Genomic DNA, 21270 nt, shown 5'->3' on the forward strand with positions numbered 1-21270 from the left:
GTTCATCTGTCTGCTGTGATGGTGGCTCCCTGTGCGCGGGTCTAGGCGTGAGCGTGCACTCTGTGATCTCCCAGATAAGACTCATCCATCTGCTGCGCGTGTCTGGCCGCTCGCGCGCAGCTCCTCTTATCGCCGCACTCATCCGTTTCCTTCCATCAGAGCCGTTCCATTCTATTTTCTCTGGGTTCCCTCCGCGCTGTTTGTTCAATCTTGATTAACCGAGTGGCTATAACGCGTCTGGAGAATAGTGCACGTTGGGGAGGGGGGCGGGCAACCCAGACCACCGCGCGCATTCAGAGATATTTGGTAGTCAGGGCCCCTGGAGGGCAGCGCAGGGGCCTTTTTATACACTGCACATGGGAAAATGTCCGTGCCGCCATCCGTCACTGGGGAGGAATTATGGGAAGAATGTTGCTCTGTTCCTCCTCCATTTATCATCGCAGCGAGATTCTGTTGAACTCCCGCGCGAACGTGAGAACATAAAGCATCTTGACAAGGTGATTTGTGTCCAGCAGAAACCCAGGGGAGTGTAGTTGACACTGGGAATCCGTTTTACCCCCCCAGTCCCCGCCACCCTCACGCCTAGGGGCGGCTCGGCGGACCGTCCCCGCGGCCCCAGGGCGGCTCTGTTGTCTCACCAATCTGTACTTAGTTTGTCGCGATCAATATTGCAGGAAGCTGAACCATCTTTAATTCATAACCACGAAAACACGCGGGCGGAATGAAGCCGCATCAAGGATGAGACGAAGCGTTTCGCCGGGGATCGTTTCACCGGGCAACGGCGCGGTTCCCTCATCGGTATTAACAGCGAACGCCCGTCCGAGGCCGCGCGGCCCGGTGCCGCAGCGCCTCCGGCTCCGGTGGAATATTTATAGCTGTGCATTAAAAGTGGAATCGAGGGTTTAAGTGTACCGTTGCGACACCGCTGCTGTCCGGACCTGCCCAAAAATGTCTCGCCTGGGGGCGGCTGCAGCGCAGCGCCGCGAAGGTGTCGGTTCTGGCGAGGGAAAAGAAGCAGGACGTTATCGTGGGGGGGGGGGGGGGGGGATAAAATGGAATCAGCGTCAGCCATGTTGGCAGGAAGGTGATTTAAGGCCGCAATATTCTGCTGTTTCTGCTTTATGGACACGAGAAGGATTAAAGACAGTGAATCAGACATCAGAACAGCCCCGCTGAAGCGACTCCATCCAAGATTGCCCCGAGGTCGAGCAGTAAAGGGGACAATAATCGGGTCAACAGCGCCACCCTGCGGCTCTTTGCGTTCACACTTTTAAACCGTATTTATTTTTTCGCTGCCGAGTGAAAAATTAGGGTTTAAGTACAGTTTCGATGGCGGAAATGTTTCATTTATTTCTATAGCGTATGAAATCCATCCATCCGGGGTCGGGTCGCGGGGGCAGCAGCCTAAGGAGAGAAGCCCAGACTTCCCTCTCCCCAGCTACCTCCTCCAGCTCATCCGGAGGGATCCCCAGGCGTATGAAATCGTTATTCAAATTCAATGTAACTTTATTTATACAACATGATTTACATACACCCATAGGTTGACCCCTGACCTCCACAAGCAGGCAACCCCCCCCCAAAACATTTTAACAGTAACTTGAAGGAGGCCGGAGGATGGGAACAGCCCACATTACTTTATTTAAAGATGGACATTTATTTAAAGCAAAGAAGAATAAAATTGAAATGACCAAAAGAAACAAGTATAGATATCCTAGGAAACTACAGTGTTCTATAAACACAACAAATAAAATTATCTCGAGTGTATTCATGACTTAACAAAACCTTCCAGAAGCTCATTTCCAAGAAAAAAAAATAAGCACAATTTTTTTTGTTGCTATGCAACCCACAATGTTGCTGTGAAGTTTACTGACAGTTACTCACTGTGCACAGATTTAGCTTTGTACGTCGCCACTTTTCCTCAAAGTTCATGACAATGGGCATGCCTTCATGGACGCACACAACAGAAAGAAACCCCAAAGTTAATAAATACAAGTATTATAAAACATACAAATTATTACATGAAAGTTTAGCGGAGATCTAAAGTTAAAAAATAAACCCGAAGCTACATATTCAGAAGTGTCGTAAAAAATAAAGGGGATAAAAAAAAAATTTAAAAAAAAGTTGGTCAATCTACAACTTCAAACACCAGATGTGGCCGACGCACGGATGGAAAAGGAGAAACACAGTTAGCATATTTAAAGATTCTATTCCTGTTCACTACAGTTTACACGTTTGCCTATGCAGGTCATAATATCCGAGCGTAAATGTCAGTAAGCGATCATCCCTGAGAGCAAATTTTGGTTCAGTACTGAGTGCATCTGAAAAGTATCAAATAGCAATTTAGTTTGTGGAGTTTTTGTCGTTTTTAAACGGTAAAAAGCAGCCAAAAGTCACCCCTGACCATATATAAGGTGTTGGATGGTCCACTTTATATCAGAACAGTTCCTAAACGCACAATTTCTGACACACACCTCAATAAATTATGCACTGGTTTAGAAAAAATAGGTTTGAAAAAGGTGAATTAGAACCCATCATAATACACAGCTCAGACTGTATTAATAGAAACAGGCTGTCTTGGCTTTATTGTTACAGCAGATACCCCTGAAGATTTCGTTTTTTCACTATGAAACAAGAATTCTGTGCATAAGATGACAGTTTTCTCTGGTGGTGTTTGTCTCCTCAACGACTGAGATGATGAGCTTCCTCCCTCTCAGGGCTCCTCGTCGTCCTGCTCGCTGTCGTCAGAGCCTGGAAGAAAGAAAGAACAGACTATAAAACCACGTTTTCTACTCAAGATGAGCACAGTGTGGAATTGTGGGTAATGTAGTCCCCCCCCCCCTGAACTTGAGATTGAATCCCCCTATTTCCATATATCCATGACAGACTCATAAACCAGTGTTGAATCTTCCTGTTTGGGAATCAGGAGATATTGCCAATCGTTTTCCCTGCTCAGGAGCTGCAGACAGCAGGTAGAAATGTGCCGTCAGGGGGCGCTGGTGGCCCAGCGAGTCACAGAGCCGTCCTATCGTCTGTGTAGCCGACTGAAAAAGCTCCCCGAGCCCCTGGCTGATCTGACTGTTGGAACAGTGTTGGAACAATTTGCAGCGCTGCTGTCGAGTGGCGTCTTACCGTCAATCACAATTTCCCCATCATCAGCCTTCCCATCTGGGCTCTCATCTGGGGAGGACATATTTCCTGTCTTTTCAGTTCAGCCTGCATCACCCAGACATTTACACAGCTACAACACAAGCCCCGAACCCCTCACTCGTGACACCCAACCTGATTCTTTATTACGTCCCTGCCAAAAAAGGCTTTAATCGCTCAAATGTGGCGTTAGGTATTGTTTAACTGGCCGGTGAAGCTGTTTGAATCCGTGAGGAAACAGAGGTTTTGTGTTTAACTTGAGCACTGACCAGCACTTGGACCCCTCTCCTCGTCCTCCTCTTCTTCCTCCTCCTCCTCCTCTTCGTCAGCGTCATCACCATCCTCCTCCTCCTCCTCCTCCTCCTGCTGCTGCTGCTCCATGACGTTCCCTGGATTGGGCTCGTCTTCATCCGGCTCATCGTCCGAGTCCGAGATCACCACACACTCGTCTCCCTTGCTGTTGTCGGCTGTCCTGGCCCCGCTGCCACCGCTGGAGACGGACGGACGGACGGACACGTCAACGTCAGGGGAAAACACGCCTGCAGAGTCACGACCGCGGTTCGAGCCGGGCTCGCGTGGCTTACCTGCCGTTCTCTCTCGGCTCCCAGAGTGGCGTTAGGTAGTATCTCAGAGGGTCTCTGTACAGGTCGTCTTTGAGAATCTGAGTAAAAGCACAAACACGTCAGCGCACGCGTTCTCTTAGATCAGCCCTTCTCAAATAGTGGGGCGCGCCCCCGTACTAGAATAAAGTGTAATTGCACATCCACTACAGTAGGTGGCAGTGGCGCTCTCATTGCCAGAGTGTGCGCAGGCAGTATTAGCTCTATGGTGTAGAGTTTGTTTGCACCGAGCATTCGCGCGCACACACCACAGAGCGAGAGATAAGAAGTGCAGTGAACAAACCATCAAGAGACAGCATGAAAAAATACTTAACAGTGATGAAGACAAAGGCGGAGATAATGAGACAAACGAAAGCTAAGACGAGGAAATATGACGAAGCCTTTATAGCGCTTGGCTTCACTGTGACTACGGTGAGAGACGAGGAAAGACCGGTGTGTTTACTGTGTCTAAAAATGTTGGCAGGACAGCATGAAGCCAAATAAATGAAGGCGTCACTTAAAGACATTACACCCCAGTCACGCTGATAACCCTAACCCTGGTTAACCCTAACCCTGGTTAACCCTAACCCTGGCTAACCCTAACCCTGGTTAACCCTAACCCTGGTTAACCCTAACCCTGGCTAACCCTAACTTAAAGACATTACACCCCAGTCATGCTGATAACCCTAACCCTGGTTAACCCTAACCCTCACTTAAAGACATTACACCCCAGTCATGCTGATAACCCTAACCCTGGTTAACCCTAACCCTCACTTAAAGACATTACACCCCAGTCATGCTGATAACCCTAACCCTGGTTAACCCTAACCCTCACTTAAAGACATTACACCCCAGTCATGCTGATAACCCTAACCCTGGTTAACCCTAACCCTGGTTAACCCTAACCCTCACTTAAAGACATTACACCCCAGTCACGCTGATCAGCCGCTTGAGTTTTTTCAGCGAAAACGTGCTGAATATTGGCAACAATCTTCCCGCTTTGTGAGTTTATAGTTTCAATAAGAATTTAATTTTATTTTGAATTTCAGGTTAATTCAATTTCCCCATGGGGATGAATAAAATTCATCTTAATCTTAATCTTAATTGATGCACTTTATATCGTTTCTGTTACAGACTAAAAAACAATGTTAATAAAGCTATTCTTTGTTGTACGTTGGCCTATATTTCTTTTTCCTTTTTTTGTTTTCTTTAATGTTAATAAGGATACAATGTTATGCAGGGGTGTACTTATAACAATTTCCTAGACAAATGATACTAATAGTCACAGCGGAGAGTGGGGGGGGGGCGCAAAATGTTTTCTTCTTCCTAGGGGGGGCGTAACAGAAATTAATTGAGAAGCACTGTCTGAGACCAACCAGCCCCGGCGACAGACCCCCGTACCTGCGCTACGTCATCCTGTCTTGGGTTGCTATGGTCACTGAACCAGTTGAAAAAGGTCTGATAGACTCCACGTGAGGACTTCCTGGGTTCGCTGTTGGCCGTCAAGTTCTGACCCCGGTGCCACAGGATGGGGTTGGAGAAGGACGTGGGCGCTCCTGTGGGACGGAATCGGGATTAAAATGCCGAGGTCGCTACTTTAAACTGGTTAATTCAGAGGTTAAAAGGAAGATCAAAGAACAAGGCCACGTCTTTTTCTGTTCACCTCTCATCCCGACGTGGATCTCCTTCATGATGATGTTGTTCTGGAAGTAAGGATTCCGCCTGAAGTGGAAACGGATCCTGTGGCCCACTTTATTATTATCGAAAGACTCGATCTGAGGGAGACATGAAGAAACGTCTGCTCAGACCACCGGACCCGGGCCTGGTACCAACCCGCTCTCCTTACCTCCAGATCCGTCATGTAACTGAGCGCATCTTCGTCCGTCTCGTCGATGTGAGCCGACAGATGTGGATGGTTCAACAGCTGGCACATTAAAAGTTAAGGAATCGTTGTTATTGTGGTGTCTTTGTATACCTGAAGGGGGGGGGGGGGGCAGGACCTGAACGTTTTTAAGGATACAGCCGTCACCCAGAAGCCCGGGATGGTTTTTGCGATGGAGCTGCGCTGATCCAGATGTGGTCGACGCTGACGGTTAATCTTGAGTTCCAGCCGCTGGTGGAGCCGGGCGCTTTTCTTCTCCAGAGCCTCCAGCCTCATCTGTACCTGCGCCAGCAGGGCGACGGACTGCCTCATCTCCGGGGCCATCTTAACGGAGACGATGGCGCACTCCCCATCGTCGTTGTCCTCGTTGTCCGACGGGAAGGAAGAGCTCGGGGTGGAGGATGATCCGGATAACGATTCGTCACCTTCTTCACCTTCTGGCAGATCACTGGCGTCTTCTCTGGTGGCGCTGTGCACGGATGTGGAGCTGTCTGCAGCCACAGCCTGCGTCTTGGAGCCTACCCTGGAGGAGTGCTGGGACCCTTTTAGTTTCAGTTTACCTCCCTGTTTCATGTGTCTAGCCTTTTCTGAGGAGCATGGAGTCTCGCTGTCTTCCTCGTCTCCTCCGGTCAGACTGGCCAGCGCCTCAGCAGCTACTATGGCTGCAGCATCGGACCGATGCGTGGATGGAAGCTCTTCTGTCTCTTTTTTCTCCGTGTCCTCCTGTGCACCGGTGCGTGCGTCCGGAGACCGTGGATGCTTGTTTTTATCACACCGTGCACCGGAGTTGCTCCCGGGCCGTGCACCGGTGCCACCTGTTCCCCCATCCGTTTGCACAACAGCTGTTTCTTCCCCCTCTTTTGAGTTGGCCTCGCTTTCAGCCCTTTCTTTAAAGTTGCTATCAGCCTCGTTGCTTTTGCGGCTTTCCGAGATGACCTTTGGCAGCTCGTCACCCACTTTCAAAGATTTGCTAGCGACAGTGTCCCCCTCGTCCCGATCGGGTGATGGACACCGTTTCCGCGACGCAGACTCGGCGGACCGTTTGCAGTCCGTCACTTCACTCATGCTGGCTAGCTAGCCAAAACACCGATCACGATAGGTACCCCGCAGGCTGAGCGTAAAACCCGATTTTAAAAACAACCCAACGACCGAGCCTGTGGAATATAAACACTCGATTTAACTCTGTGACCGAGAGAGTTTGAAACTACATTATCGACGAACGCAGAAGAAGACGCTCTTGTGTTTCCTCGCGGCCTGGCGGACGTCAAAAGCTAGCGAGCTAGTGCTAACGTTAGCTAGCCCGCGCTACAAAATTCGGATATCTTCACCGTAATAGCTGAGCCACGTTTCCATGGGTGCAGCTCCAAGCAGTAGGTTTTATTCCGAAGAAACGGAGCTTCCAGGGCCGAGCCGACTTCCGCAACAAAGGGCGTTCTTTACGTTAGTTTGTGTTTTGCATTATGTTAGCTCGCTTATCCGCGAATCGACATGATGGGAAAACAATCTTCTGATTGGCTGCGCTCCGCCGCGCTCAAACGTCTGAGCCAATCAGCGTCAAGGGTGTGTTCACGGCCTTTTAATGGTTAAGGGCGGGCAACTACACAGTAAATTACGGGAATTTATTTTTTAAGCTTTATTTATTCTGAGAGTTCTTATTTTTTTTTAAATTGGCACTGAAACAGAGGAATGTCATTACGTCTCTGTTGTTTCACGATTGAACAATTTTCCCAAAAACCAGGCATATACCTGATAATTTATTTACTATTTTATACTAAGTATAAATGATCAGTCTGATGAGCATATCTGATGCGTGACTGTGGATATGAAGAGTCAAAGCCCAATAATTAAAACAAAGAGCCACCTTCAACATGCCTGTATAACTATAATTCCACATCCACACACAATATGCACTGCTATATACAACAGTTGCGTCACCATTGCGTCCCAAATACGCACGTCAACCTATGTGACATGTCACACACCTCGTCGTGTACATATTCTACATTCGTGCACATATAAGTTTAATAGAGGAACAATTCCTACGTGCAGTCTTAATCTCTTATCGATAATATGACATGTTAAACTTCCTGGACATTTGTTTCTGCGGACCGGCGTTTATGTGCCCCCGTTAAACCAGCCCAAACCAAACAGAACACGGAGGTGGGGGGGAGTGGAAGGAGCAGGATTCTACCAACTTCATGACAAATCTGGGACGTGGGGCTCCCGGTTGGTAGGCTATGAGCTATAATTAGAAGCTGCTCCTTCAGCCGCGGCAGCCAAATAGTCGCGCATAAAGCCATGTAAACGCAAGGAGACACTGTCACACGGGCAGGAAAGACGCGTTTTCCACGTGCACCACTTAAACGCTCGGCTCAATCAGCTCTGCGCGCACGGACGGCGCTGCTGCGCAAATCATGTGGCTCTTCTACCAAAGCTACGCCGAATGAGCATTCCCAGTGCATAGATTCAATGAGACGACTCTTACGTAAAAATGTCTTTTCTAAGCATACCGAGCGCGGAGGGCCTTTTTAGCACCATTAAAACTCGTAAATCTCCGGGGGAGGAAGCGAGCAGGTCTCCAAACGAGGAGGATGATGAGGAAGACGAGGAGGACGATGACGCCGAGGTCATCCGGCTTATCCCGAGATGCTCCCCGGTGCCCCGAAAGCGCGGCGCCTCCATCTACGACGAGACCGCCGAGTACATGCGGATCCACTTAGCGCTGTCTGCCGGCAAACGGGTGTCATTCGCGGACACGACCGGCGGGGATCTGACTGATGTGAAAGAATTCACTGCGTATGACACCGACGACGAAGACGAGAACGCCAGGTGGGAGGAAGAGGAAGCAAAGTACCGAAAGCCCCGGAGGGAGCCGACCTACAGCGTGCGCCCCTGCTTCAGTGCGCTGAGCGGCGGCGCGCTGCTGCAGGCTGTGCGCACTAACAAACTGGAGGTCGAGCAGATATCCCCAGTGCAGGATGAGCCCCTCGCCTTCACTGGTGTAATACGAGTGGCCAACATCTCTTTCCACAAAGCAGTTTATATCAGATCCACCATGGACAACTGGGTCACCTACTTCGATCACCCAGCCGAGTATGTCCAGGGCTCCCACGATGGAGACACCGACCGCTTCTCCTTCAAGCTGTCTTTCGCACCCCCCTACGTCACTCAGGACTCTCGCATTGAGTTTGTGGTGCGCTACGAGACCTCTGAGGGCGATTTCTGGGCTAATAACTTCTCAATGAATTACGCCGTGTCCCTGCTTTTGTCGTATGAAGACGATTCAGAGCGCGAGACCGTCAGCGCGCAGCGGACGAGGGGTATCTTGAAGCCCCCAAAAGTTTACAGGTAAGTCTTTACCCCAGTGCTAACACACACACACACGCACACATTCTAGCCAGTTTGTATTACTACCATTTCTAATAAAGAAAATACCATCATATCAGTATTTGAAGAGGCAAAAACGCAGCATCGTAACTAATCTGTCAAATCCACCAAAATGTTCATATTTATTCCCCTGGTTTTGTGAAGTGTGTCAGCTTTTATGTTTAAACAGGAACACACCCTCACAGTTATTGCACAACTGTAATCTACAAGGGTGTGTGTGTGTGTGTGTGTGTGTGTGTGTGTGTGTGTGTGTGTGTTGGGGGGGGGGGGGGGGGGGGGGAGTTAAAGGTAAAATATTTCTGGCATAAAGAAATCACTGATGTCCCAAGAGATCTCAGACAGTCTCAAATCTCAGAGTTGTCAGATTAAAGCCATGGAATGACTGTAACCAGTCTAATCCCAATCCCCACTTTTCAAAAGCCATCGGAGCAGCTCTGCGACCTACATTGTCCAGTTTTCACTGTCCTGCGCAGCCAGACCCAAACCCAGTACACACCCCAGGCAGAATGCCCCCACTCGGTGGTGCGTGAGGGCGATTAAAATAGGCAAAGGGCGGGTGTCGTTTACAGGCCTGCATTAAATTTACCTCTGACCTTTTCATGGGCCAGCAGAACAATTTTGGCTTCTTTTGCTTGTGTGATTTTAGATCTGCACCCTCCCTCCAGCCTCCTGCCCTCAAGACAAATTAATCCCTGACAGAACCATGTAAATGGCTGGTTTATTGTTACACCAGCGTGTTGTGAGGATGCCCGGGGTGCACCGAGGCGGGGTCGCCGGGGAGGCTGCAGAACCCATAAAAGGAGCAAAGGGGGTATAAACTGACGTCGTCGTCATGCTGGTCGCTGATGCAGCTGTTTGGATTAGGAAGAGATTAGAGAGCGGTGAGTCGAGGGTAGAAAGAGTTGAAAACGGAGCAGACAGTGGACGGGCCCAGAGCAGCTCGGGGTCGACTGGGTTGCTGTTGAACATCTGAGAGCAGGGCAGATGTCCTGGTTGCATGTGGTCGCTGGCTGTTTGCGTCAGTCTAGCTTAATACCAGGCCCGCACGCCGGTGCAGCCGGGCCCGACCCATCGGGCCTGAACGTGGCTGGAGAGTCCACCCTATGGGTTTAAAAAGGTGGTGAAAAGGTCAAAACCTCTGCAAGAAAATGAACGTTTGAGTCGATCATGATGTAACATGAGGAGGAAACACGGCGCCGATGCTGTTGCCACATGCTTCCTGACCTTTGTCTGACCTTTGTCTAACGATCCAGCTATGTTCTCTCTGAACTCCAGCCATGACGCGGCTGCAGACACAGAGCGTGACCATCGTAAGGACTTCTGTCCTTTCTCATGGCTCTTCCTTCGTTTCCCAAAGCTGCATTCGGAGCTAGAACCGGTCCAGCCGAGTAAACCCACAACAAACAGAGTTGATCCTGAGTGTAAACACACCGCGTTACCATCTGCCATCACGCTGTCCTAATCGACACCGCGCAGGTGTTTCATGTGTTAACCGTGGGTTGTTTGGATCTTACAACAAAAACGTCTTTTTTTTCTCCAGCATGAACGATGAGTTTGATTCAGAGGACGATCAGGAAAAGGCAGGAGGTACGGTAGGAACCCAGGGCATGGAAGACCACCCTTTCCTGTTTCTCCATTACAGTGGATCTCTGTGTAATTACATTAATTCAATTAAATATTTATCCGCAGAAGAAGCCGGAGCTGCCCAGTCAGGGCTCTTCAGGCCTGTCCCAGTGTGCCCAGTCATCATCCATCCAGAGCTGGACCTTGAGGTGAGGCTATTTTAGCTCCGTGTATTGATTCACCAGCAGGGGGCTCACATATACTGTACAAAACATTCTTGAATTCAGATAATCTTGCATGTTGTTGATGGTAGATTATAGTTTAATATAGGTTCTCATGAAGGTAAGAAGTTCTTTACCCCTTTACGGGTGTCACCTGTCTATTAAACCATACCAAACATTTCATTCAAACCAGCCTGCTTGTCTATATTGTCCACAGCTCATTGAAGCGTCAGCAACAACTTAGGTAAAGTCACGCTTCTCGCCACTTTAGCATGGGTCCTATAGTGTCTATGTGACTGTACGCGTGTCACCGTGCATGTCGCCTCCATTCAAACTCAGGTGGTGAATTCAGTTTGACAAGAATCGCAGCACTAATGTTGTCCAGTCCGTGTCTATGTGGAAGTAAGTGTACTGAAAATGAGTCACAGACTGCAGCAAAAACCTTTTTAACCTGTTTATTTAAAAAAAAAAAAAAGCACATTTTGGTTTTATGTTGTATTTTATAAATGTTTTCTTGCACAGCAGTGAGTGCTAACATTAACATTATCTGAGTATAATGGTCAGCCTCCATCTTTCCGCCTTAAATGTATTCAGTCTGTAAAACCGTCTTTATGGCTGGTTTTCTCAATTTTAGCCACGTTAGCATTAGCTGCTCCGGAAGCTCTCACCGCTGATGCGCAGGCAGCAACATCCATGTTCACGTCTTTTTACTGGACAGAAGAGAGGACGGGACAGAAGAGTCCAGTCCTATTTATCCAGGCTGCACTTAATCAGTAAATAAAATAGACAAATGTTGATTTTTAGAACAGACTCAGGTTCATATTAGAGCTAAAGTCCTGGATCATTTAATCGAGACTGAGAGAGAAGCATGAAAATGTGATCTGGTATGAATGAAAGCAGCGTCAGGCATGTTCTCATCAGGCTCTTCTGAGAGTTTCTACGTCTGTTTTCACCCGCATGTTCTTTCCTTTTGGTAGAACGTTGTCGTTCCGTCTGAATGTTTTCAGTTTTACAGTTTGATTTCAGAATCTAATTCAAGTAAATGATGAGCTGGTCAAGACAACTAATAATTATCCATGAGGATCTGCCGATTAGGTTTCCCATAATAATAATGTTTTCCTCACATTTTTGGATGAAAAAGCCCTTTTTTTTTTGTCTGTGGATAAATCCAAAGTTTTCCTGCTCATTTAAAATTGTTTTAATAGAAAATTGTTTGGAAAACTGCACCTATGTCAATGACCTCCGGTGACGGGTGTTGTCGTTCCACGCTGAAGTAAGCAGCCAGTGTCACGACTGAGGATTTGGGTCTTATTTCTGCCATATGATGTCTCAGAATTCAAGGTTAAAGGAGAATATGGAAATGTTATTAGACCAGAACTAATCCTGACAGTTTTCAAGCCTGAGGATTAACGCTGGTGAAGACAGAAGAAGCAAAAGTGAAAGTCAGAAGTTGCTACTCTGCTATTTTAAAACTAACGAGGCTGTAAAGCCCCCAGATGTGGGGGGGCACCGGGGGCGGCTGGATCTTTAATCAATCAGCGACTGTCACTGGGCTCTAAGTACAATGATTTAATATAATTACATACATTAGAGCTTTAATGGGAAAGTTGAAAATAAAGCCCAATCCAAATTCTCCTCATGACTGATGACAGCATGGACTCCATCTTAGAATAAAAACGTTATTACTCGTGCTGTAAATGTGTCTATATCCTCTATATTCTCCCTATCAAAAGCTTTCTCAACATTATATTTTTACAGACTGGATTTGACCCCGGCCGTCCCCCCGTCCCGTCCGACCCAGACCCTCCATCTGTTGACAGCATGCTGTCCACCCACACTGTGTCCCCAGGTGAACACGTCCCCTCCATGTCTCCCGAAGGCCCCCCCCCAACTAATGTGTCCGGTGTGCCCTGTGCCAGCGAATCTCTCCACCCAGATGTGTTGCAGCCCAGCTTTGAAGTGAGCAGTCAGAGGTTGGAGGAGCCCACAGGGGGCGGTTCCTCCACGCAGCCGCCTGCTCCGGCCCCGGCTCCGTGGCCACGGCAGGCTCAGGTTGGCGGGGAGGAACGCCCCCCCTCCGAGGACTCGTACCTCCAAACCACCGACACGCATCCACCGCCAGCATTAGAACAGGAAGAAACCAGCGAAAACAAGCCAACCGGCTGCGCGTGCACGTCTGCCCCCAGCGTGACCTTTGACCTTGAGGTGGCAGAGGGAGCGAGCGGACCCTCGGCTGCGTGGCCAGATGCTTCTGCCAGACGTGGTGACGCAGCTGTATCTCCCGTGGCAGAAGATCTGGCACGTGCGGGATCGGAAGGTGAGACTCTGGTGACGCCCGACGTAGCGGACTACCAAACTCTGAGTCCATTTGCCTCTGACCCGAGTCAGAACCCACGTGACCAGGCTGTCTCAGAGACGAAGAGAGAAGATGCTCCCCTGAATCCAGCGAACTCGACAACAGAGGCTTCCGAGCTCCAGGCTGAGCCGGACATCAGCAGGAATCTAATGTCCTCTGCTGTCTTCCTGGGTGGAATTGTCTCCCTGTCTATAGTGCTCCAGGAACCCAGTACCCTCTTCTTCATGGGACTGCTTCTAGTCTTGCAGCGCTTGTGATCATGTCAGTCTTAACGCATCACATACCTGTAAAAGCGTATCGCACGAGAGCTCCAAAAACGGATTCACAAGCTTCCTCACTGCCCTCTAGTGGCCGTATGCAGTATTTCAATAAAGCTGAATGGGCAACGTAAATAAACCTGCTGGATGGAGAGAAAAAACATGACGCCCTCATATTGTTTGCACAAATATCAGCCATATTTGCGTCGTGTGTGTGGCTTCACGCCCCAGTAATGCACGTTCAACGCTATCTTGAGTTTGCAATAGCAAAAAATTGGGACAAAACGTCACGGTTGGCAGAAATTTGGCTGTGCTGTGTGTGTGGGCAGCCCCATGTGTGTTTTCCAGCCTGTGCTGCACAGCCTTTGGCTCCCGGTGACATCGCCAGCACAAGATGGCGGCACCCACGTCCTATTGCTCAATGGTTCCACGTTTGTCCTGCAGCAGGAAGTAGCGATATATTCTAAGTGCCTCATGATTCCAAACTAAGCCAGTATAGAAACCCAGAAACACACACGTGTAGATATGGACCACTGTGAGTTTAATTGAGATCCCTGATTTCATCCGACGGCGGAGATATTTGTTGATTTTTAGTGTTGATGGAGACGGTATGACACAAATCCTGGCGATATTTTCAAGTGTTAAACAATAAGTCGTTTCTAATGGTGTGTATAGGTGGCCTGTGTGTGTGTGTGTGTGTGTGTGTGTGTTAGATTCAGTCAGTAATGTTCTCATTACAACTTTGAGCTTGTTGCTAGTTGAATTCCACGCGCTGCCACGTCTTTACGAAGAAAAGAACCACTGAAGACACTTGTTACGCTGTTGTTGCCTTAATGTGTGGAAAAAGATTTCTCACTCGAGCACCAGCTTCCTTCACATTTCCTCACTATTGCACACAAAGTCTTCCTCCTGGTCCTCACTAGTTAGTGTTTGTGAAGCCGTGTGTGACTCGATGAAAGTGAAATTAAAGAGAACCCTGTAAGCAGCACTGTAACGTGTCGTTCTTTAGTCCTGTCTATATTATTTAACATTGACGATGCACTTTAATACGGGTTCAACGGAAACGGGCAACATTTCATCTTCACCTGTTTCACTACTTCAAACACAAAATTGACATCGCTGATGCATAAAGTCTCTAAACGGATTCATATACGGCGCAGAAAATAATGATTCTAATAAACCATCATAAAAGTAAAGAAACGCTCACACTCCAACTGACGTGTTCATGTTTGAGCGGCAGCATCTTGGTTTCAGGACTCCAGAAGAAAGGGCCTGGGGTCTGCTCGACGGCCATTGTTCCTGCCTGCAGAGCCTTCGGCCCTGCTCAAAGTGGAAATAGACAGAAACCCGAGCTGGGGGGGGGGGGGACGCCAGAGGTCACGCATTGCACTGAAGTCATGGCGACACGCGAGACGTCAGAACGTTGCAAGATGAGACTGATGTTCATGCGTGTGATGATCCTGTCATGCTCTGTGAAATGTGACGGACTATTTATGATGCAATAATATAAATATAAGCGCACCTTATTCCTGGGGTCGGGCTGTGGGTTTAAAGCTAAACGAGGTCCACGCAGGCCGCGAGGAGCGCGTGAGAGATTTAAGCAGACTTAAAAGTGACCGCGGGGATAATCAGGGCGAACTCCACCCTCAGACGCTCGCCGGGAAATAATGAGTGGCTTCTTAAAGCAGCACAACACCGTGACTTCATTAGCAAAGATCAGGGCGGATACGTGACGTCGGTCTGATTTAATGTGCTCCGGCCTTTCCTTAAATATGGCAGCCCAACCCATTTAGATCCATACTGCTGATCGGATGAGCCGTGTCATCGGTGGTAAACAGCCTCTCAGACACGCCTGAAGTGGGGATTAAAGGCATCGACTGTCTCTGGAGCTGAAACAAGACCCCCCCCCCACCACAGTCTCCTTTAACCTACATGTAAGGATGCTCACCTGCCACCTGCAACACTGCTGACGTGTGAAATTTGTACGGGAAAGGTGACAAAAGCTGAGATCATGCAGATAATAACGTTAATTTTCACGATCAAACTGACCCATAATAAAGCTCAACCCGGATGAAGGTTCCCGGGACGTGTTCTTGGAAAACATTTTCCTTTCCTCTTTTAAGGGCAAGCTGCGAGCACCCACAATTCTTTGCAGCTGTCATGGCAGGTTTGTCTGAGTCACGCCGGTTTAATTTAAATCAGCCGGGACAGTTTGTCGGGCCGCTCTTCTGACAGGTGGAGGAAACAGAAGCATCATGCATGAGAGCAGAGAGAAGAGAATAAAACATCAGAAAAGGGAGAAGAACATGATCCTGCACCCCTCCCTCCCTCCCTCCCTATCTCTCTCTCTCCCTCTCTCCCTATCTCTCTCTCCCTCCCTATCTCTCTCTCCCTCCCTATCTCTCTCTCTCCCTCCCCCTCCCTCCCTATCTCTCTCCCTCCCTCCCCATCTCTCGCCCTCCCTCCCCATCTCTCTCTGTCTCTCTCTCCCCCTCCTCCTCTTTTTTCTCTCTCTCCGGATAAAACCGACTGTTTCCGCGAATGTGCGAGCTGCCTCCTCGCAAGCAGCCATAATTGGGATTATTCGGGAATAATTCGCCTAAACCGCGTCCTCTTATTTGTTTTCCTCGCTCGTCGTGATCTCGGTGTAAATGTGAAATCCTTCCTGACCTCGCTGGACATCTATACCTTTTTTATTTATTTTATTTTATTTTTTTTAAATGTGCGCGTTGTGTGATGGAGGATCGGGCTGTGGACCAGTCAGACGTGGTCCACCTTCGCTGGACAGCAAAACAAAGGCTGCATATTAACAGTGCGGGGTGTGATTTCTTTTTTCTTTTTTCTTTTTTTTTCTAAAAAAAACAACATGGTCTGTTTCTGAAAGATGGAGAAAAGGAGCCTCTCGACGCTGCTGATGTATGTGCGGACTAATTGTTCCACCGGCCAAGACGGTTCGTTTCAAGGGATGCGCGATCTTTTTTCCTCCCTGTCGTTTGTGGGTGGGTTATTCTATGCATTGAAAATCTGACATCATTTGGATTTAAACACAGAATAAGACGCCCCGATATCCATTTTGACCGCGTCTGTTTGTGTGCAAATGGATCCTCGACGTGATGCAACGTAGATTCTGTTTTGTCGGATGAGATTCAGACCTCTCCATGAAACTGTAAAAGGGTGGCACTGCCCCCCCCCCCACACACGCACGCACGCACACACACACACACACACACACACACAAACCGGAGCCGATCAGCTGTTGATTATCAGACATCGGCTCTGCCGTCCCAGTTTGATTTCTTCCTGGTGGATTTCTGCATAACAGGTGTCGTTTGAGCACGAACGCGCGGCTTTATTATGTGCGCGCCCGTCGAGGTGTTGCACCGCGGATCCGCCGGGCTGGCATCGGTTTGTTGCTTTTGTCGTGACAATAAAAGGACAGATCCGCCAAAATATGAGGGGGTGAGAGGTAGGTTGTCTCGCACGCACGCACGCACGCACGCGCGCGCTCGCACACACGGACGCACAGGCAGCGGAGGTGATTCTGACACCTGTTCGTTTGTTTTCCAGCCTGTTTCGGGCCTGCGTGGCAGCCGTCCGATCACGTCAAATGGTGTTTGTCAGTGTGGGAGACGTGGCCGTTGTAAGCCCATCATGTTTTGTTCCGTGGCCTACATAGACCGGGCCCACCCAGACAGGCACAGCTCTGCGTTATTACCCCCATAAATTATGCTGCATGTTGGGTTTTCAGGCGATTCCTCCCAATCTATCAGACTGCGATTGCCAGGAGGAGGCCTCGTTATGGAATTAACAAGTAAAGATCCCCGCTGCCACACAAAGGCCTGCAATAGAATCCAAATGGCTGCCCGCTCCTGCTCATTTGGGGTGTTTTTCTCTGAATGGTGCAGCTGACGCCCTCGTCTCTCTCTGACTGTGACACATAACAGGAGGCAGCCAGGAGAAAGGCAATAAATGTTCTGCGCTCATGTACAACATCTCTGTGTGTTGGACATGCCCAGTGTTGCTTGTATACTCTGTCTGCTCGCCCCTGTACACCCGCATGCATTCACTCAAACACCCACACTCGCACAAAGTATGTGAGCTGTTGTATCTTAGCAACGGGCAAGGTAATTACTGAGGAGCTGGCATGCTGTAGAGCTGCTGATCTGATCCCAGGCAGAAAAAAAAAAAGAAGACAAGAGATTTTCCACTGTGGTGCCCAACATGGCTCTCCTGATGCTGCCCAGTGTATTTTTGAGTCCATTAAGTGGGCTGTATTTGCGCTGTTGAATAGGCCAGTCATCGTGATTTTCATCCCTCAAAACGTTTGTCTAAGTGCGTTTATTTAAGTGTTCCAGCCCTGAACGCTTTTGACCCACCGGACCTGAGTATTTCTGCTCTCTGCTGCACCACATTTAGCAAAATGCTGCACAAATAGGTGGAATCTGGATATGACTTTGCTTTTCCTCTCCCCGTATAAAATTCTAGACTCTGTCGGCATTTTATAGCGCATTGCATGGTCGTCGGGCTGCCTTTCCTCATTTTATCGCTTAGAAAAGTCTTAATTATCCAACAATCACTCAGTTGTTAAAACATTCAAATTGTGGCTTTTGCCTTTTCAAAATGTCTCCACTCAAAGCTGCGGTCCTTTTTTACGGCTCTGTTTTCTTTCGCCCACAGGTGGTGCAGTTGTGGACACAGAGGGAAGATGAATCTGCCACGTAGGAAAGATTATTTCGGCCTCGCTTTGTAAAGCCGAGAAGGCCGCAAGACAGTAACGACGACTATCGGCGGACCAGTAGTGTTTATTAGGGGCCTGGAAAAGGCGGGCTGCTGTGGAAGCTGATAGAATGGTGAACCAGAGCTTTGCCATCGATGGCCCGGGCAGCTTACTGGCCGTGCTGGCCTCGCAGAGTGGGCTAGCGCGCGGCGGCAGCAGCAGCGACAGCGGCAGCGGCGGCGGCGGCGGCGGCGGGATCTCTGCCACAGATGTGTCCGCCTACTTCAAGCTGGTCTTCTTGGGTATGATCATCTGTGTCAGCCTGGTGGGCAACCTCTTGGTCTCCATGCTGGTCCTACGAGACAGAACACTTCACAAGGCTCCCTATTTTTTCCTCCTGGACCTGTGCCTGGCCGACGCGGTCCGATCCGCCGCCTGCTTCCCGTTCGTGCTGGTTTCTGTCCACAACAGTTCGGCCTGGACTTACAGTCCCCTGAGTTGCAAAGTTGTGGCGTTCATGGCGGTGCTCTTCTGCTTTCACGCTGCCTTCATGCTGTTCTGCGTGGCAGTCACCCGCTACCTTGCCATCGCCCACCACCGCTTCTACGCCAAGCGCATGACCATCTGGACGTGCGCCGCCATCATTTGCATGGTGTGGACTCTGGCCGTCGCCATGGCGTTCCCACCCGTCTTTGATGTCGGGACGTACAAATTCATCCGCGATGAAGATCAGTGCATTTTCGAACACCGCTACCTGAAGACCAACGACACCCTGGGCTTCATGCTCATGCTGGCGGTGGTGGTCCTGGCCACCCACGGCTTCTACGCCAAGCTCCTGCTGTTCGAGTACAGGCACCGCAAGATGAAACCCGTCCAGCTGGTGCCAGCTATCAGCCAGAACTGGACGTTCCACGGCCCTGGAGCTACAGGTCAGGCTGCGGCTAACTGGATAGCAGGGTTTGGTCGCGGGCCCATGCCGCCCACTCTGCTGGGCATCAGGCAGAATTTACACAATCAGCACCGGCGGCTGCTGGGGATGGAAGAGGTGAGGTCAGAGAGGAGGCTGGGCAGGATGTTCTACACCATCACCTTGCTCTTCCTCGTCCTCTGGGCTCCCTACATCATCGCGTGCTTCTGGAGGGTCTTTGTCAAATCCTGCTCCATCCCTCACCAGTATCTTTCCATCACGGTGTGGATGAGCTTCGCCCAAGCTGCAGTCAACCCCATCTTCTGCCTCCTGCTCAACGAGGACCTGAGGAAAGTGCTGAGAGCCCACCTGCCCACCTACTGGAGGACTAAGCAACACCTGCCCCAGGATGAGGCCTACTGCATCATGTGATCAGAGAATGTTCCAGTTCTTTAAAGGAAATTGGGAGAGAAGATCCAATGCACCTTGGTGACGTGTCCGATTTGTTGTTTTGCACAACGAAATCAAAGTTCTTTGCCAACAAATGCAGGCGCGGTGCCGTCTAAACCAGAGAATGTGGATATTTGAATGAAGCCGCGATATTTGAGAAGCTCCGGAGAAATGTATAAAGTGCGCGTTTATGACGAGGCTGCGCGAGAGAGATCGCAACAATCACTGCTCCAACTGTGCGAAGAATGCCATTTATTTAAAATAACGTTGCCTTATTTCAGCGGGCCACGCCTGGAGGCTGTCAGGGGAGGCCGGAACGCCCTGCAGACTGTCTGTACCACGCCTTGAAGGGAGTGACGCTAACCTTGAAACGCATCACGGAACTGAAAGGTATGAATGAACCGAGGGACGAACCCCCCCCCCCCCCCAAAAAATCAATTCAACAAAACCCAACAAAGACTGCAGAACGGCAGGTGGACCCAGTGACCTTGGATCCATTCGAACAGCTGTTGTGAACCTGAGAAACCCCAAACATGCTCCCATTTTTTCCTCCTTTTAGGGCGTGTCAGGTTTCTTTGTATCATAAAAAAAAAAAAAGAATTGCCTGTTTTCCTTTATTTGTAAACGATACATGTTAAGCAGATGACACTATTTTGAAATATGACTTGATTTCCTATTGTATAGACTGTACAGGAATGTGTATTTCTGCTTGTGTGTTTTTATATAGAAACCGTGCGTATGTGTGTGAGGATAAGAGGTTAGAAAAGAGGAGGAGGAGAGAGAGGAAGGGTGGGGAAGTGTCGGTGATAGAATAGTTTCCAATAACATTGAGTAAATGACAGCAGCTTCATCTCGGTGTCTCGAAGTACACGCAAAATGAAATAATCATCTATACTTGGAATGGATTTGTGTGCGTGAAAATGTCTGATTTCACCAGTAAGGAGAAAAGGAAGAGGATCTGAAGACTTGAACGATGACGTCGTGCCATTTTAACATGAGCTATTGAATGTTTTTGACTTATTGTTATGCTCTCATGTGGACAGTTGAACGCGGAGGGTTGAATTTGCACCTAAAGTGAAGGAAACTTGAATGTTACAGGGATATCTTGTATTCCCGCCATCACGGATGGCATTATTTTAGTGTCGCGGTGTGTCAAAATTTCAAAAGGCCCGAGTCCTGAGTCGAGCCCAGAGGAGTTGGGGGTGTGAAAAACTGGGTTAGACTACATTAAGATGTCTCTCCAAATTAAGATTCGTGCACCACAAAGGTCAGCCCAACAGTATGTTTGGCATAGATATATTAGTGCAGTCAATTTTCTGAACACTCTCACAGCATACTGTATTAGCATGCATTCCACTGCATTCCGTGGATACCAGACTGAAGACGACAACCTGTACAGACGTTGATTCAGAACGGTGAAGTGAAACGTGAACCCAGGTCCATTATTTTTACGCCCGGCGTTCCTTTGCGAGATGATATTCTGTAACTGTACAGTTAAACTGAGGTGGTTCTTTTGCCCACTCATCAATAAAGACTCTACTTTTGATGCATTCCGAGTCCTGACAAGATGTCCCCTGTAGTATCAAAAATGGATGACGGAGCACTACCTGAGGCTGTTCGCCCCCTGCTGGTCGGCTGCAGTCCCTCTCTTACCGTAGGAAGCCACATTTGATAGCGTAAAATGTGGTGAAATGTCATGAACTCTGTTCAATGGTGACATTAAGTGATCCGCGCTTCGCTCCGGCTGCACATTTAAAGTGAAATCAGCAGCACAAGATGGCAGCCCC

At 49.0% G+C, this 21270-nt stretch overlaps 3 protein-coding genes across 8 annotated transcripts; 2 read left to right on the top strand and 1 right to left on the bottom strand.

Moving 5' to 3' along the window:
• Window positions 1-1613: 1613 nt before the first annotated feature.
• tspy (testis specific protein Y-linked) lies at window positions 1614-7086 on the bottom strand. 2 transcript variants are annotated; one of them, XM_029833520.1, is made up of 8 exons: window positions 5764-7086; window positions 5590-5667; window positions 5407-5518; window positions 5145-5299; window positions 3729-3805; window positions 3414-3634; window positions 3130-3177; window positions 1614-2748 (listed from the first exon to the last, which is right to left on the bottom strand). In XM_029833520.1, the coding sequence occupies exons 1-8, from the start codon at window positions 6688-6690 to the stop codon at window positions 2711-2713; spliced, it is 1656 nt and encodes a 551-aa protein (XP_029689380.1). In that variant the 5' UTR covers window positions 6691-7086; the 3' UTR covers window positions 1614-2710. The 2 variants fall into 2 exon arrangements, with proteins under 2 accessions (XP_029689380.1, XP_011601034.1); XM_011602732.2 differs by lacking the exon at window positions 3130-3177 and having other exon boundaries at window positions 5764-7085.
• Window positions 7087-7302: 216 nt separating this feature from the next.
• On the top strand, window positions 7303-14398 carry ppp1r3f (protein phosphatase 1, regulatory subunit 3F). Of its 3 annotated transcripts, none has more exons than XM_029833510.1 (5): window positions 7303-8973; window positions 10553-10599; window positions 10702-10784; window positions 12555-13073; window positions 13287-14398. In XM_029833510.1, the coding sequence occupies exons 1-5, from the start codon at window positions 8117-8119 to the stop codon at window positions 13407-13409; spliced, it is 1629 nt and encodes a 542-aa protein (XP_029689370.1). In that variant the 5' UTR covers window positions 7303-8116; the 3' UTR covers window positions 13410-14398. The 3 variants fall into 3 exon arrangements, with proteins under 3 accessions (XP_029689370.1, XP_029689371.1, XP_011601077.2); XM_029833511.1 differs by lacking the exon at window positions 13287-14398 and adding an exon at window positions 11014-11040 and having other exon boundaries at window positions 12555-12692; XM_011602775.2 differs by having other exon boundaries at window positions 12555-14398.
• A 1534-nt stretch (window positions 14399-15932) lies between these two features.
• Window positions 15933-21034, top strand: LOC101075360 (probable G-protein coupled receptor 173). 3 transcript variants are annotated; one of them, XM_029833532.1, is made up of 2 exons: window positions 15933-16408; window positions 18087-21034. In XM_029833532.1, the coding sequence occupies exon 2, from the start codon at window positions 18257-18259 to the stop codon at window positions 19463-19465; it is 1209 nt and encodes a 402-aa protein (XP_029689392.1). In that variant the 5' UTR covers window positions 15933-16408; window positions 18087-18256; the 3' UTR covers window positions 19466-21034. The 3 variants fall into 3 exon arrangements, with proteins under 3 accessions (XP_029689392.1, XP_029689393.1, XP_003963590.2); XM_029833533.1 differs by having other exon boundaries at window positions 15933-16360; XM_003963541.3 differs by lacking the exon at window positions 15933-16408 and adding an exon at window positions 16422-16875.
• The last annotated feature ends 236 nt before the right edge of the window (window positions 21035-21270 follow it).

This window comes from Takifugu rubripes, chromosome 3, assembly GCF_901000725.2.
Source record: "Takifugu rubripes chromosome 3, fTakRub1.2, whole genome shotgun sequence".
NCBI lineage: Eukaryota > Metazoa > Chordata > Actinopteri > Tetraodontiformes > Tetraodontidae > Takifugu > Takifugu rubripes.